The sequence below is a fragment of the Fragaria vesca genome, linkage group LG6, assembly GCF_000184155.1.
Source record: "Fragaria vesca subsp. vesca linkage group LG6, FraVesHawaii_1.0, whole genome shotgun sequence".
Taxonomy (NCBI): Eukaryota; Viridiplantae; Streptophyta; class Magnoliopsida; order Rosales; family Rosaceae; genus Fragaria; species Fragaria vesca.
In genome coordinates, this window is record NC_020496.1 from 19,907,736 (window position 1) to 19,925,880 (window position 18,145).

At 37.6% G+C, this 18,145-nt stretch overlaps 1 protein-coding gene, 1 non-coding gene and 1 pseudogene across 3 annotated transcripts; 1 reads left to right on the plus strand and 2 right to left on the minus strand.

Annotated features, from left to right (window-relative positions):
- Nucleotides 1-449: 449 nt before the first annotated feature.
- LOC101296992 lies at nt 450-13,952 on the minus strand (annotated as a pseudogene). Its single transcript, XR_185114.1, has 21 exons — nt 13,947-13,952; nt 13,318-13,520; nt 12,878-13,235; nt 12,729-12,771; nt 12,485-12,616; nt 12,157-12,299; nt 11,842-11,992; nt 11,504-11,741; nt 11,247-11,391; nt 10,948-11,163; nt 10,635-10,650; nt 8,201-8,612; nt 3,440-4,796; nt 3,189-3,323; nt 2,826-2,968; nt 2,465-2,675; nt 2,141-2,378; nt 1,902-2,052; nt 1,504-1,810; nt 841-938; nt 450-761 (listed from the first exon to the last, which is right to left on the minus strand). The product of XR_185114.1 is annotated as a G-type lectin S-receptor-like serine/threonine-protein kinase RKS1-like (transcript).
- Nucleotides 13,953-14,034: 82 nt separating this feature from the next.
- On the minus strand, nt 14,035-17,207 carry LOC101304891 (iron-sulfur cluster co-chaperone protein HscB, mitochondrial-like). The gene is made up of 6 exons (XM_004303359.1): nt 16,923-17,207; nt 16,747-16,843; nt 16,569-16,658; nt 15,413-15,478; nt 14,712-14,780; nt 14,035-14,368 (listed from the first exon to the last, which is right to left on the minus strand). The coding sequence occupies exons 1-6, from the start codon at nt 17,201-17,203 to the stop codon at nt 14,231-14,233; spliced, it is 741 nt and encodes a 246-aa protein (XP_004303407.1). The 5' UTR covers nt 17,204-17,207; the 3' UTR covers nt 14,035-14,230.
- Nucleotides 17,208-17,332: 125 nt separating this feature from the next.
- Nucleotides 17,333-17,404, plus strand: TRNAD-GUC. Its single transcript has one exon. It is a non-coding gene; the product is annotated as a tRNA-Asp (tRNA).
- Nucleotides 17,405-18,145: the final 741 nt, after the last annotated feature.

An 18,145-nucleotide genomic window follows, 5' to 3' on the forward strand; every position in this document is an offset into this window, starting at 1 on the left:
GGTGAAACTGTATGTGTATTTATAATGAAAAAATAAGTCGGTGATAGCTCTTTCCATTTCCTTCCAGGGTAAGGATTCCGAGATTTTTCAAGTTTTTCCATCTCTACTTTTCCCTGCATGTCCTTGTTTTCATAGGATGTCCTGGTTTTCATAGGACTAAGAATTTGTTTGTTACTATATTTCACCATTTCAAATCAAGTACATCTGCCTGTTGACCTCTTTGGTCTTAATATTATGCTGTGGTTCTTTGGACCTATACCGATGTTTGTTTCCTCTCTATCCTAATGGCGGTGATTCTGTGTTGCCATGATAATTCCCCTAAGTGCAATAATTGGCGACCATGATGATGACGAATCCAATAATGAAGAAGATAAGTCATAAACCACTCTCAACCCCTCTCACAGAGAGCCTCAATATACTACAGCAAAGAAAAACCTGACAAGCATTCCTCTCAAAGAAATATCTCTCGGGGTAGTACTACTAGAACAAGTCCCCTGTCCTTCTGGCCTCTAGGCTTCAGCTTACTGCTCCTTTGCTGCCGAAGACCGTGCCATGCTGTTGCTCTTCTCTGTAGCAAATCTTCCCCTCGTTTGATTCCACTGGAGTCAACAGGATTCATTTTCTTACATATTTCACCCTTCCAAGCTGTTTTGAGCCGCAAACCCTCATTGAACAAACCCTACATCATTCCTTCGGTTGAATTTGAATCAGCTCTGTTTAGGTCACATCCACTCTTTCCCTCTCTTCCATGCTGTAAACCCCTATAGGATAAGAAAATCCTTGGAAATCATGTACTGAATTAATCTAGTGACATTAATTTGAATAGCTGGCAAGTATTACCTAGTTTAGATAAGCCTCATCCATTGATCAAATAGATGTAAGAATACTAGCTAGACAGTTCTCCTTGCTAGTACATTACTGCTTCATACAAGGCCTGCCTAAAATGCATGATCAAGATGAATTTCATTTTTCCAGCTAAGCAACCACAATATTTCAGATTAGGTTGCCACACTGTCACTCAAAGACACAATAGAGAAGTTTGTCCGAAATGTCCCTAGCTCAATGTGATGAGAATGGAGTGTGGAAAAGGGCAGACTCAGAGCAAGTAGAAGCTTTAAGTAGTAAAGCTCAGTAGAATTCATATTCCATATCTGTTATATGCTTATATCCTTTTCTTTTTTTGTTTCTGTTAGTGAAATTCCATAACCAAATTCTGGTTTTTGTTTATCAGAATTGATCATTAATCCTTACTAAACTTTGTATTGCACATTTGCTGAATCCTTGTATTACATGATTCCTGTCTTGGTGAGATTTCATGACAAGATCAAGTTTTTTGAGTATTCAAGTATCAATGATTTTGTGTTGGTAAGATTACATGTGCATGAGCCTCTATTGATTACTTTCTTGAATTAATGCTTGTTGCTTGAGTGCTTAGTGTAACACAGATTAAACTACTTTAAAGTTTAAACAAAGATAGTGTGAATTAGGGATAACCAAGAGTACCTCATTATCGAGCTTCCATAATAGTTATTGTCACGTCGTTAGTAGAATACAATTGTTTTGGAATCAAGGGATCAGCAACAATGCTGGATTTTCTTCCAAAGACAAATGCAGGCTGATTAGGAGATGGAAGAGATGCCTCACCGCTCAACATGAACACGACAGATGACATGGCTGGCCGGTCCTTTGAATCTTCTTGCACACACAACAGTCCAACTTGAATGCATCTCAAAACTTCATCAGGTTGATATGATTGTAATGATGAATCAAGAATTTCTAAGGCTGTTCCTTCTTTCCACAGATGCCAAACCTATAGTTCAAAGTGCAAACTATCATTTAGAAAGAAGGTGAATAAGAAAGTTATATAAGGTAGAACAGAAACAAACTTTTGGTACACTTACATGTCCTATCAGGTTCATGAAGTAATCATCCTCGTAAGAACCATTATTTCTCTTGCCACTAATAATCTCCAGTAGTATAATCCCAAAACCAAACACATCCGATTTCGTGGAGAATCTCCCATACACTGCATACTCTGGTGACATGTAGCCACTGCATACGAACAATAGAAAACGTTATTATGAATGAGACAATTTGGTGATTTATATCATGAATGTGCAAGTGTAAGTGGGCTTCTCACTATGTTCCAACAACTTTCTTTGTCTTATCCTGAAGTTGGTCCCCATGAAAGATTCTTGCCATGCCGAAATCTGAAATTTTTGGGGTCATCTCAGCATCTAGAAGAATATTGCTGGTTTTTAGATCCCTATGAATAATCCTTAATCTGGAATCCTGGTGAAGATACAAAAGCCCACGAGCAACCCCGTTGATGATGTCAAACCGTCTTTCCCAATTTAAGAAGGACCTTCTACTGTTATCTAATCAAGAAAATTAAACTAGTGTAAATGCATGTGCATGTTGATAGAAAGCTTCAAAAACAAATGAAAATTTCCTTTAGACATACCAAAAAGAAAGGAGTCCAAGCTTTTGTTTGGCATGTATTCGAGAACCAGCATCCTTTCTCCTCCCTTTATACAACAACCTAAAAGCTTCACAAGGTTCCTGTGTTGAAGTCCTGCTATCAGTTCAACTTCATTTTTGAATTCATCAACCCCTTGTCCTGAGCTACTAGACAACCTTTTCACAGCAACCTTCTGTTCATTTGGCAACTCACCCTGAAATTATAGGTCATTACTAATATTAAACTATCACAGTCATTAATTTTAAGGAGCATCAATACCTTTAATAGCCATAGCAGGATAATAAAGAAAACCATCAGATCCTAAAAAAGAACAGAACAGAAGGACATCTAAATTTGGGCTCACCTTATAAACACAACCAAAACCACCTTCACCAAGTTTATTAACGTCTGAGAAATTATCTGTGGCTGCTATTAGTGTGTTCAGATCGAAAAATTGCAATTCCGGGTGTCTCTTGCTTTCCTCAAGTTCATCCACCTCCACAAAGTCTTTCCCATCATAATTACATTAATACATATTAAAAGAGCAAATAACTCATTTCTAGATCATTTTATCTTCTCCGTTATAAATGCATTAACAAATTGACTATGAAAATGGAGCATGTTCAAGAACAGTGCTTTGATATGATTTACAAGCCAGAAAGGTGTGAACACCTCTGGGATATTGAAAACAGTTTATCATTTAAGAGCAGATGAGTGCTTCTGATACCTTTTGTCTTCCCTTTTTTCTTAAGCAACCAACAGGCAAGCACATTGATTGGTACCAAGGCCAGTAAAGCAAACAGTATTGGACTAACAAGCATGCCCCTCTTGAAGAATCCTTGTGAGTTTGCAGCATTCTCAGCTACATGTAAGAGGGAGACTCAAGATTAGAAAAGCAGAAGACAAGGAACTCATGAACCAAAGCAGTAAAGAAATTCACAAAATCTTAGCAATTTTCGTTGGCAAGAAATATAGTACCTAACTCGATTTTATCTACACGAACATATAGATCTCGTCCGGTTTCGGTGTAAACCAAAATGTCCATCAAGTCATCATACCATGTCAAGCAATCGACAACCCCTTCAATCTTTTTGCTCATATATGCCGTGCAAGAACAATTTCTTAAGCACTCCTGCTCACACTCTTTGGCACTCATACTTGTTTTCAACAATGCTGCTCTCGATGCGTCTGGATCTTTCACCCTTGCCACCTTCACAAACCCTTCTCCATTTCTACACTTTGACACTCCGATTCGTTTACTCACGCATCCATCTGACCCATCTCTTCCATTCCAACCATTTATAGAATTTGGTTCATACCCCGGTAAACACTCGCACTCAAACAGATTACCATTGTCAGGGCTACATTTGCTGTTGGCACCACAATGTCCATACCAGTCACACCGGTATTTCGGTGACGACCACAGCTCCTTCCATAGATGGTCACCATCGTTCCATACTAAGTGCTGATGTATCCCAGAAAACTTCAACTTCATTATTGTAAGTTTATCGGTGTTATAAGTTAGTAGATAAGACATTTCCTCTGCATTTCTGACCGAATTCGGCCATGGGTCTGGATCACTTCGCCAATACTTGGACAAATTTTTATAAATAAAATACTGGGATAGGGCAATGCGGTTCCAACTATGAAGCCTAAAGGTATAGTCCCCAGTGCCAGGGTCATCTTGTGATTTCCAAGATGTTAAAACCCATTCTAACCCAGTTTTCCAATTCATCCCAACTTTCATACCAGGGATTAGAGTATCTGTAGGATAATCAAAACTCTGCCATACAAAGATTCCATCCCTATCATTCTGGAACATAACTAAATTTCCTGTATCCAATAGCTGAACATATGCTGATAAGGTGCTTTTGTCTTTGACTAAATGAGACACATTTGCAGACCATATAGGACTAGTCTCCATATTATAAGCATAAAGCACTAACTCTCCGTACCTGTTTACAGTGAAAACTCCAGAGGTATCATTGATGGAGTTGTCTCTGTTTGCAATCCAAACCACTGTCTTTTCAGACACTCTAGATTGAGAAAACCAAATCCCAACATAGCGGTTGCTGGAATTTCCGGGGCTGAAGAAACCCAACTCAAAGTTTCTTTCTTTGGACACTAGAAGCCCACCATCATCATCCCTCAGACTTTCTTGGTTCGATCTCAAGGTGTCCCTGGAAGTGCAAAGTTGGAAGAGGAGGAAGAGAAGCAAAGATTTCAATGGCATTTTCAGGGCATTTGGAATCTGGCAATGCGTGAATAAAATGACCAGTGCTTTTTTCCATACCACCTTTTTTGTGTCCGAGTTGGGTGCGGTTCTCTGACCTCTCTGATTAGGTTGTTCTCGACAATTCAACTACTACATTCACACGCGTACCTCTTCTTCAACTCAAGCCTTGTAATCTAGCTTCGATGGTGACTTGAACTTATAATTTGAAGGTTCACGTTGAAGATTCAGCCCTTCCCATTCAACTGTAGATAGACTTGAGATTGTATCTTGTTTATTCCTAATTTACATAACATCTTTAAGCTTAAAAATAGAAATCTATCTTTATATATTAAACGGGTAGGGAGTTTACTGTTGACGTGAACAGTGCCCTCCCAAAATTACCCCTGTATTTTTTCGTTTTTCTCTGTTTTGCCACTCCATCAGTTTTTTTCTTTATTGTGTTCAGCCCCTCCATTTTTTCTTTATTTCAGTTTTACCCCTCATTTTTTTATTTGAGATTTGCCCCTTTATTTTTACTTTAATTTCAGTTGTGACTCTTAGTTTTTTTCTTTTTTGCTGTTTTCCTACTCAGTTTTTTTGGTCAATGCTATTCGTTTTGTATGAGAGAAAATTACATTTACAAAAAAAAAAAAACAACAATAATAATAATGAGAGAAAATTAAATAATTGTGTGTTAATCGAGGTTAATTGGGTGCAATTAGTTTTACCCTATTTGATGGAATCTTACCTTGCCATTCAGTCTAATTTTAAGTGCTATATATCAAGGTAAGATTCGTGACATGCATGTGTAATTAATAGAAAATGTGAGGACAGAAAGATAACTTTAAACAAACTGAGGGCAGTATTGTAATTATACATAAACTGAGGAAATTACTATTCTACCCTTGTTTTTTACGAATTTACGCATCTGCCATCCGTTCTTTAAATACCAATTTATCTTCTGTTTTTTAGTAATTTACACAATTGTCACTATCTCTCTCAGACTGAATGACAGTCCGTAAATAAAATAAAAATGAGAATAAATTGGTAATTGCCGGGGTGCTTATGAACAGTAAAGTGTTGCACCCACTTTACTATATAGGGAAACTAGGTAGCTTACCCTGACACAATTGAGTGAAATAGTAATCGAAAACGAAATGAACCCCACATATAAATTGTATTTTAAAATAAAACTGAATAATAATTATCAAATTGACAGAAAACACACTTCCGCACGCGCGCGAGGGCGTGTAGGAAGGCTAGTGGATTTTAAGCCCCATCAAATTATTCTAAAGTTTGGGCTCTTTGGTACATCCAATCAACATTTCGAACACTTGCTAGGTTTTGTCCCTAGATCAACATTGATTCATATCAATTCATTAGGCTGGCTTCTAGCTAACTAGTTCATAAACTCTTTTATGCACGAATATTAAGTTGTACCAAATTTATTAAAAAAAAAAGTAGTTGTACCAAATATTGAAAGGGAATCATTTATAAACATTGAAGAACAAAACAATTTGGCCAATGGAATACAACAATCAAATTGCAGAAATCACCTCCAATTAACATGTGTACAATTAAATATAGTTCAAGAAAAATATGACTACGGTAGAGATGACTGCAGACAAGGCAGTGCCAATGGTGAGAGACGAAGCATTGTTCCATCTCCACCAGTGCCAAAGGTGACTACGGTAGGATTAGGGCTAATCGTAATTAAGGCATCAGCTAAGTCTTCCAGTGTAAACTTCATAACTAAGGGGATAAAGTAGCTAGTGTTTCCAAGAAAAGCCAATCGGTAGTGACAACCAAAAACCCAAAATGTCAACGGAATATTAAATTTGGCCTATTCCGTTGACGGAATGACGGCGCTGTCCTAATTGCATTTTATTTACAAAGCTGCCTTTGGGCTCACCAAAATGACCGATGTGCCCCTATCTGCATTTTCTGTTGCTTTGTTGTTGTGGGGTGGCGTCTTCGTCTTCTTCCACAAAAGGGGTGCGTGTCTTCCGTTTAAACACCGCCCTAGCTATGTTGTTATGATTCTTCTCTCCGTTATTGCATGTCTTCGTTCTCAAGAGAACTTCTCTCCATACAAAGCCGACGGTGGAATAACAAACCAGAGCAAAGATTTTGGGATGATTTCGAGCTCAGGTATTTGAGCTTCTTTCTTCTTCTTTGATTCTTGATTTTCATATACGGTGTTTTCGACCAAGGGTCCAAGATTAAGGTTTTTTTTTCCCACTGATTTCGATCAATATTAGCTTTTTCTTTACGGGGGATTCTGCAACTGGAGAAGGCCCCTGCTCCACGATCATTGCTCAACTTCCAATTCAGATTGGTCTTTACTTAATTGCTCTGAGAAATTTTTTAGCTTTTGTTTTGGCAATTGGTGTTTGTATACCGGGTTTGTCGATTGGTATAACTACATGGTCTAATTCTATTTCTTAAACATTTTGACTATTATGTTGCATTTGTATGTTGTTTATAATTATTTATCTAACTTAATAGCTTTCTCACAAAAAAAAAAACCTAAATAGCTTTCTAGGCCGCAGCAAGGCTCGGCCGGGTGTTACCTAGTATATATAAAAGGATTAATAAGCCTATGTGGATATACAATGTTCTCATGTTGTTGGTTTTTTTTTTTTTTTTTAAAAGTATGTGAAGTAGTTAATTTTTCTAGTTGAAAATATTGACCTGGGCTTAAGCCTAGGCAAACCAGTGGCTGGCTCCGTCACTGGCTAACAGGTACACCGTACATTACTTTTTAGTCTTGTAGTTGGGGTAATATTGCCAGTGTAGTAGAGCTGCTCATAATGCGGTCAGAGTTGCAATTTCGTTATCATTTCTTACTCATGGTGGAAAATGGTTCCGGATTCGTAACTACCAATTATGTTTGACAAGTTAAGTCTTTGAGTTGCTGAGATAGAGTGTGGTACCCTCTTTTTTTTTAATCAAATAGATAATTTCATTATTTATCCACGGTTAGAAGACGCATATATCAGATTTCTTATTCAGAACCATTAATCTAATTGGTAACAAAAAATAACAAAATGACAGTGAGTTCTCGTTATAAAATGCGCTTATTTAAACTTAATACAAAAGATTTTCAACTACTCCTATCTAATTCTTATGTAGCGATCATACATGTTACTTGCGGATCTCAATTGGTGTACACACACAGTATAACCGAGAACGAAACAAAAATATTGTTTAACCTTTATAAATTAATAACATTGGGACTGGAAAAAATATTATTTAATCGTGGTTATTAATTTATCAAATAGTATATTATTAAAGTTTTACTATAGCTTTCCATCAATTGTCTAGAGAAAGATCAAAGAGATCAAGCGACCTCCTTGCTCTTACCGTTCGGGCCCGCCTTACCCCTATCAAACTTTGGAGTAGTGATTCTCAACCGTGGAGAAGCTGGAGTCTTCAATGGCTGAGGGCCTGAGGCACTTTAGGCCTACCAACCTTCCTCTTCATGGAAATAAGAGTAGAATCAATATCATTCTCCGACAGACCAAGAGATTCAGCTTGAAAGACTGAAACTCGTCCCCAAGAATAGTTTTAATATTCTTAGGGTAAAGAGTATAATGACCATGATGCTCTTTCTTTCTAGAGACTTTAGGAGAGACCGCCACCATAGCACCAGAAGATGGATCCACAACATCGTCAATGCCAACATTGATTGCACTGTTAGGGGAGCTACCTTGCAATATTGGACCCTTGTCCACCAAATCAACACACTCATGCTCAGATTCCAAGACCGAAGTGATCACCGTTGCTGCCTTCTCAAGCCTCCTGATAACAGACTTTTTCTTTTTTGGTTGCGGTGCCGAAACCGCTGCTGCTTCAGCCAAAGATCGAGCCCGAATTTTTCGCAGAGAAGGTGTATTGCCCGGAGGAGGAGCCGAGTTAGCAAAATTCAGAGACCTATTCAGTATTCACTGGACTTGATATCGGTCTCTCCTCACACTGAACATCTGCATGTGTGATGAGATCAAGGTTCTAAAAAATGGCCTAGGCGGCCGCTTAGGCGCCGCCTGGGCGCCCGGAGAAGGGTTGCCGTTCCGATTTTAGGCAAATTGGCGAGTGTAGGTGGCCGGCCATTTTTTGGCCGCCTGGGCGGCGCCTAGGCGGCTGGGCGGGCACTTAGGCGGCTAGGCAGCTGGGCGGCTGGGCGGGCCCCTAGGCGGCTGGGCGGCCAAAAAACTTTATTTTTATTTTTTTTATTTTTATTTTTTTAAGTGAAAACCATGGATTCAAATGAAGAGGAAGAATAAATTATGGATTTTGAGTTTGACTCTAATACCGAAGAAGTACTTGAAGGATGTGGAGAAGAAGAATATGAGGAGTAGGCTTACAAGAATGTATTTTTAATTATTTGAATTGTATTTGGACATTGTTGCCTAGTTGGTAAATTGCGTTTTTTATTTTTGGATTTTCTTAAGGATATTGTTGTTTAATTGCGTTTCTTACTTGCTTCAATGACATTATTGTTGAAATGTTGAATTGTATTTCTTATTTTTCTAAGAACATTGTTGTTAGTACATTTTTAAGGACATATGCTATGTATTTTCATTATTTTCAGCGTTATATGTTGTTTTTTTCATTATTTTTAGACATTATAATACATATTTTAATTATATTCATATAATTATTTATTATTAAAAAAGAAAATAAATACAAAAATACAAATCCGATTAATCCCCGATTAATCTTTTGGGCACTGTCCGCCCGACTAACGCCCAGCGTTTTTTAGAACCTTGGATGAGATTGCAAAAAAAGCATCGCCCTTGAAGTCGTTCATATTTGAACTTCAGTAAGGGTTCGAAAACACGTCTTCCAGGCAGTAGGGGTTTAGAGATATCATGAGTGAATATGAATCGCGTCTTACCCCAAAAAAACTCCTTGTCATAGTCGATGAAACCACCCAATATATTACCAATCAGACACAGATTTTCCGGCTATTCATACAAAGGTAAGAGATATGTAGGACAATTCTAACGATTGGACTTTTACACTTTTTTATTTATATAAATGGATAAATTAACAAGGTTAGGGGTTCAACTATTAAGTTGAAAACTAGTTAAGGACTTTACAATTAATAGTTTATTTTCAATCATATGTTGTCATATCAACCGTTCAGTTTTTAGGTTTATGTAAGTAGATCACTTATAAAAATTTTCAGCGGAATTAGTGATCGTTAAAGATTCGAACCAAATCAAATCAATAGATGATCCAAATCTGTCGAATAAGAACAGTTTAAGTTTAGAATCGGTAAATCACATTTATGAATGTCTTAACGATTTTCAATTTAGATAAAAATTTACAAAGATAATATACTCATATATATCTACAAACTAGACGATTAAGACGTTGATATGCAATCCAAAACTAGGTAAAACAAAAATTTGCTTAACTAATTCTCAACTTAGTGGTCATCCTCACAACCACTCCTAAATTATCAAAGCCATGGTTACTTTGACATTTGACTTCAAAAACGAAGGCTAGCTACTCTCAGAAATAACAATACAGAATGATCCACCACGTACACGTTTTGTTTAGTTTAGTGACACCATGCAAGCAATGCCTGTTACTAAAATACATGTTAATATATATATAATTTACATAATCAACAGATTTTGAAAGTCAAATTGCGGACTATGACTATGCTTGTCACTGGAGACGTGCGGGGAGATTCAGGATATGTCATTAGAGATCTTTCATTTGTTCTTGCTGCAATAGCATCCTAATTTTGGGATCAAAACTCGATCTTTTGTTAGTTTGTATGAGTTTCTGTTTTGTTTGAACAAAAAGAAGAGACATCATTAGTTTTCAAAGTCAGAAAACAAATACAATATATATCCCTATATAGTATATACTCGCACTTTAAATCAATAGTGATGTAATTAACGAGAAATAGTTACATCAACTAGTACAATGATCACTCACTTGTTCAGCTGTGAACCTACGTACAAGATTATATTGGCATAGTAATACAACTTACGAATTTATGTAAATTAAGGTTCACTTCATCACTGTTGATGATATATTTTGTGATCACCTCCTATAATATTAACTTCAAAGATTGAGATCAAATGGAACTGTTTTAGGTGTTAAATCTCAATCATGGTGACTATGAAATTTTCGGTTCACCAGATGAACACTACTCCATATCATTATCGAGCTTCCACATTAGTTATTGTCAAGTTGTTACTAGAATATGATTCTCTTCTAATAGAGGGATCAGCAATAGTGCTCAAACATGTTCTGAAGACAAATGCAGGTTGTTTAGGAGATGGAAGAGATGTTTCACCACTCAACATGAACACAACGACTGACATAGCTGGTCGGTCCTCTGAATCTTCTTGCATGCATATACTATGCAAGCTGAATGCATCTCAACACTTCATCAAGCTGATAAATCTCTAGTGATGAATCCAAAATTTCCAAGACTGTCTTCTTTCCAAAGTTGCCATACCTATAGTTCAAAGCTTTGGAAATGTATCAGTAAGTAATCCAAATTAAGGAGGGAAGATTTTAAGCTAACTTTGTGTCACTTACATGTCCTATCAAGTTCATTGAATGAGTCACCTCAAAATAATCATTGTTTCTTTTTCCACTAATAAGCTCCAATAGTATGATCCCCAGACTAAACATATCCGTATAAAATCTTCCAAATACTGTATATTCTGGTGACATGTAGCCACTAGATATGAACAAGATAATATACATTACAATCTGTAACCAAAGTAAACTAAATGACCATGATGTCACAATTTGCATACTAAACATATGAATGTTGTATAGTAGGTTCTTACTATGTTCCAGCAACTCTGTTTGTCTTTTCTAGGAGTTGGTTCCCTTCAAATATTCTTGCTATGCCGAAATCAGAAATTTTTGGCTCCATTTCAGCATGTGAAAGGACATTACTGGTTTTCAGATCCCTATGAATAATCCTTAGTCTTGAGTCCTGGTGAAGATATAGAACCCCATGAGCAACCCCATTGATAATTTCAAAACGCTTTTCCCAATCTCAGAATGACCTCCTTGAGCTATCTATATCAAGGGAAGTGTCTTGTATCAATGTTGGCAAGAAGCTTCATATATAAGATATATGATTGAGTCGTAAACAAATAAAAGCTTTCTCAAGACATACCAAAAAGAAGGGAGTCCAAGCTATTGTTTGGCATGTATTCCAGAACTAAAATCCTTTCTTCTCCCTTTATACAGCAGCCTTAAAGTTTCACAAGATTCCTGTGTTGCAGTCTGGCTATCAGTGCAACTTCATTCTTGAATTCTTCAATCCCCTGTCAAGTTTTGGACAATCTTTTTATCGCAACTTTTTGATCATTTTGTAAATCGCCCTGAATTTATGCATGATTCAATATTCATATACAGCTTTTTCAGTCAAAACTTTTAAGGAGTTGCTATACTGAAAAACAACAAGGTACCTGGATATGGGCTTAATTACCTTATAAACACAGCCAAAACCACCCTGGCCAAGTTTATTGGCATCAGAGAAGTTGTCTGTGGCTGCTATTATTGTCCTAAGGTCGAAAAATTGCAATTCCGTGTGTCTATTACTTTCCTCAAGTTCATCAGCATCCAAATAGTCTTTGCCATCATAAAAAAGTATACAAATCAGCAAAGAATAACACAAAAATTATTTTCTCAATCATTTGATCTTGACTATAATAACTGCATTAGCAATAATGCAATACAACTATGAAACCGGGTTAGATATATGCTTTCAGGTAACCAAAACAGTTCATATCATAATAGATGAGCTCTTCTCGTACCTCTTTTCTTCCCCTTTTTCTTAAGCAACCACAAGGCAAGCATGGTGATTAGTAGTAGTGCCACCAGAGCAGTTAGTACTGGAATAAGGATCTTGCCACTCCTGAAGAAACCTTTCGAGTGCCTGGCCTCAGCTGCATATAAGAGGGAGGGGGAATTACAAAGGCTTACAATGAGAACTTACATAGTTAGGTAAACTCAACAGATTGTTTCAATTTCTTAAAATTAGTAATGGTAAAGTAGTACCTAATGAGACTTTATCCACACGAACATATAGGTCTCGTCCAACCTTTGTGTAAATTAAAATGTCCATCAAGTTATCATACCATGTCAAACAATCAACAACCCCTTCCAATGTGATGCTCATATATGCTGTGCAAGAACAATAAGCACGCCTGCTCACACTCTTTGATACCCATACTTGTTCTCAACATTGCTACATTTGATGTGTCTGGATCTTTCACCCTTGCCACCTTCACAAACCCTTCTCCATTCCTACACTTCGACACTCCTGCTCGTTTACTCACACATCCATCTGTTCCATCTCTCCGATTCCGACCATCTACAGATTTTGGTTCATACCCTGGAATACACTCACAGTCAAACATATTAATATTATCAGGGCTACATTTGCTGTTGGCACCACACTGTCCATACCAGTCACAAGGGTACTTCGGCGCAGACCACATGTCCACCCATTGATGGTCAGCATCATCCCATGATATGTGCTGAAGTAACCCGGAATCCTTCAACCTTATTATAAGGCAGATCAAAATACATTTCGTTGGCATTACTGAAAAAATTAGGCCATGGCCCTGCATGGATTCGCCAATACTTGGTGACACCCTTGTAGATATAGAATTGAGGAGTAGCATTGTGATTCGGATAGATCCTAAACGCATAGTCCCCCGTTCCAGGGTCATCTTGTGACTTCTAAGATGTTAAAGCCCATTCTTGCCCCTTTTTCGAATTCAAATCAGTTCTTATACCTGGGATTAGAGTATCTGTAGGATAATCAAAACTCTGCAGAAGCAAGTACTGGTATAAAAAAGAAAGGAAAAAAAAAATTAATGTCATGTAGGAGAGCCAAAACGTGATGAGAAACTCTTATATTTTTGGTTCCTTATTAGGGATGAGATTCACGTCTTCTTTTTTCAGGTGAAAGAAAAGTTGGCGTAAGGCTTACTATATTTCCCTTGGCATGGTGCCTGTACGTACTGACCAAGTATACTTGGTATTTAGAGGTTGCTAGATCTATCTAGTCTTCATTACTTGATAAAATAGATCATTAAACTTGGGTGACTGAATCAATAATGATACAAAACTCCTACCAGTTTGAATATTATCTTGTAGACAATGACATAATACCGTTTCTTATTCAGCCAGGAACTCCTAGGCTACTTTAATATCTATCTATGTATCAAAAGGATGCTGCGGAACCCCAACTAGGTCTTCAATGAAAACCTGCATGTAATAATAGAAAAGAATATAGGATCAAACTACCATTCATGCCGATGAAAATGGGGAAATTTCAAAGCACAACATTTCGTTTCTGAAACATAAGCTACTTACACTTTTTTCATTGTAGGGTGTAATTCCCACTCATGAATTTGAATTCTGTTTGCACAATAACCATATCAGTTTCACATGCCCCAGCCTGAAAGTTGCTAGATGATAAGTCCTACTAGCAATATAGGTAAGAGAACCAGCCTTCACTACACAACTGTAGGCATACAATCCTACCTTCATTACTGTCTCTTTACAATTTCTTCATTTACACGCTCATAGTAAGTCATACACCGAATAGCTTTTACGGCTTCTTCAAAATTATGGCTTTCAAATGCCTTGGCAAAATTATTACACCACTGCTTCAGTTTTTCTTGCATCTGCATGAGAAAGAACACAGGTAAGTGAGAATAAAAATAATGATAATAAAAGGCTCTTAAAGTCCTAAATATACATATTCAATTGACTAAGCAGGTGACTTGAAAAGCTACACAAGCAAGCTCTTCCTTCCCAGAAGGAAGTAAACACGACCTGTTAAAATACCATTCCTGCCACTTAGACAAGACGCAATAAAAGAATCTAAAAAATCTATATGGTGACCCGCAGTCGTGTAAGGGATTGCTCTACAATTGGGCGTGCAAGCCACATATGTGATGGCCTAACAGAAATTTGTACTCCTGAACTGAATAGTCCTGCATTTATTAATAAAGCCTTAGGCAATACCTGAGACTGAATCTGATTTAAGGCTTGAGCGTCGGGAGCCTCTTCAACAGCTTCCCTTATTTCCATAATCTGAAAAATTTTAAAGTCAGAATGAATCAGATACCTGAAGTCTTAATGGGGACCAATATATCAGAAAACTAAAGTATCAGCGACTTCCATCAATTTCAGAAAACAAGATAAAAGAAACACCACTCCAGAACATCTACAGGAACTATGCTTTCTCACATAACAAAAAATTATGTCCTGAATCAAAATTAACGAACAAAAAGAATTCTAGAAATATGAATTAAGACACCACCTCCACAGAAAATCATCTCAATCACAACATGTGCAACATCCCAATTGTGACCTCAACTATCTATGCTTCAACTATCTTGGATTTTAAAAACCTAGTGAATGTATGCCAATTACTTTCACCATAAATGATTTGACAGAATCAGAGAGAGAACCTGAGAGATGCTATTCATCTCAAACAGGTGCAATCGAAATATGTTAAAAAATTCTTACTTGTATATGGAGCAATAAGCAGACACATGGAACACACATGTAAAATTGTAGATATGGAAAAAAGAAATTATGCCCCCATTTGTTTATTCACTGTTTCTAAGGATCCAGTAGCTAGCAGATATAGCCGATTTGTCCAACAAACTCCTAAGGACTAGATTTACATAAATACAGCAAATTCAAAGTTTGCAAATTACCTCACTTAACAAATCTAAGTCAGTAAGTGTCTCTTCTTCATCGATGTGTACACCTTCAAGCTTCAGCTGAAACAGATATAGTACAGTTTACTTTCATATACTTGTGAAATCCATGAATAGCAGACATTAAGCATCATTAGTAAGGAACAACAAAAATTGCCCAGATAATCTATTGCGTTTATCTCTCATGAAAGTGCAATTGAGGCTAGCAATAATGACATATTGGTATTAACAGTCCCAAAATGACTACTGAATAACAGGGTTCATCGTTTGTAAGGAAGCAAAATAAATATATGACCTACAGGTCCTACAGTGATGCAAGTGTTGAAAGACCTGGGCATTATATTACATCCTTATAGAAGTCGGACAGACTTGTGGCAAGATTCTTTCTTCCTCAGTTTCTTTCTTCCTCATGTGCTTTGGGAATTTTAGACATTGGTTAAAATTGTGAAGTTCTGTGGACATCAATAGAGAAGGCTAGAATCTTGCATTTTCCAGAAATATTCCAAATTTTCTGCATTATAGCATCTATAGAGTCAACATGCCTATTAGAGGGGAATGCATTCCATCCGAGGAGAACTAGACCAATGCACCGGTAGAGATAGCCTGAGCCAGATGGAGGGAGTTGGATGCTGGGCAGTTAGCAACTAAGTTCAATTATGGACACTTCCCATAGCAATATCCCAGTTATACAGTTATACTCCGCACAAAGAGTTCAAAACAACAAGGATGGTAGAAATTTATGAATAAGATTGTGTAGTGAAGTATAGAATACAGGGATCATATGATTAAGTTACATGCTAAAACAAAAGGCCCTTAATAAAAAATATATATATCCTTCTTTCAGTTCAGTATAAAATTCATAATCAATCTACACTAGACTAGGAACATAACTATCTATTGTCTAAATGGAAAATAGTTTGTTTAGCCTTATCTCCCCGAAAGCATACAGCATCTCTCTAGCATCATAATTTCCCAACATTTTAAGATAAAATAAAATAATCAGGAAATGGATCAAGGTCGAAGTAGGTTACATGGCGAATAAATGTACAACAAATTTAGTTTCATTCCAGTCCGGTACTGCTCTGAATACATAAAAGTGCCATAAAACTCACCAAGTCTGACCTCAGCGTAGTCAAGAAAGAAGTTAACTTACAATATAGATTGCCCTGGCCAAGGGCTTGCTAAGTGTGTGGTATGCATCAATCACCCGAGCAGATTGTTCCGCAGCATACTCTCTCTCCTTCTGTGAGCATAAGAAAAAACAAGAAAATCAAATTAACCTTGGAATAATCTCTTAGGGAAGAGAAGTATGAACAAGTGTCAGGAAATACCTCCGATTTGGAATGAACAAGATCAGGGTGCAACTTTTTCTGCCAATCCTTATACTTCCCCTCTAGATGTTCCTCCACACTATCATACTTCCTCTCCCTGTTTTAAAAGAAAAAAAAATATATATATTTTTACTCTTTCCGAAACCAAACCAGATAAAAACCACAATTTGACTTACAGTCCGAAAATCTGAAAGTAATCGACGGAGTGATCGACGGGCTGGATGCAGCGACAGGAGGAGCAGAGCAGAAACGGCGTCGTAGCGGCGGCGGCGGCGCAGCAGTTCCAGCACTGGGCGGGATTGGATTGGGAGGAGATGAAAGATATGCCGGGAAGAGGGAAAAGTGGGCGGAGCTTTTGGAGATTGGGGCGGGATTGGAACTGTGGGGTTGAGAAATGAGTTAGGGTTCGCCGGCGGAGGAGAGAGGCGAGAGGAGTCAGTAGCTTCTTCTTCCACATTGTGTTTTGTGGGAGCTCCGATGAAATTGAAGAGCTCAATTAAGCAGGGTTTAAGCTACAGTGTCGAATGAACATGTTATTTATAACTTAAAGATTATATAAAATATATGACACCATCTGCTCAACCAAGTCGTTGTAGTATAGTGGTAAGTATTCCCGCCTGTCACGCGGGTGACCCGGGTTCGATCCCCGGCAACGGCGATATTTTTTTCTCAAAAAAGAAAAAATTCATTTTCGATCTCCGTTGCTTTTCCCTCTCCCATTTTCACTGATCGCACTTCTTCTTCTTCTTAAAATCCCGAGAAGGATTCACTGGCCATGCTTACTGATGACTCCAAGATTTTACTGCACCGTTTCAATTGGCAGCGCCTGTTGTATGTAAAGGTTGACGTACGACAAGGTCTTACTGGGAAATTTACATTTTGAAATGGCCAATAAATCATGTTTACTAAGTTTTATAGATAACAGAAGATTGAGTTTTACGACAAGGGTCTTCCTGGGAAATTTACATTTTGAAGATGACCAATAAATCATGTTTACTAGGTTTTATAGATGACAGAAGATTGAGTTTTTGGTTTGGTAAAGATGGATTCAGCAGCCAAAATCAAACGCTCAGTCAGAAGAAGATTTGGTGTGGTGTGAGTGTAGGTTAGTCTTCCCCTCCTGGGCATTGGCACACATGACACGTGGTCGACGCGACTGCCACTTGTACTGAGGCAATCTCCATGAAAAAGGTGTGAGCAAGTAGGGATCCGAGTAAGCTAGCTGTTCAAAGCACGAGTTGAGTTGAGAAGGAAAGATATATGGGAAGAGACAGGTAGATCATGCGATTCAGGACTCAAGTGAACCACGTACACAATCACATGTTGTTATCAACCTACCTCGCTTCTCTACATGCATATTCTCTGTTCTATCATGGAATCCTCCTCCCCTAGTCCCCTC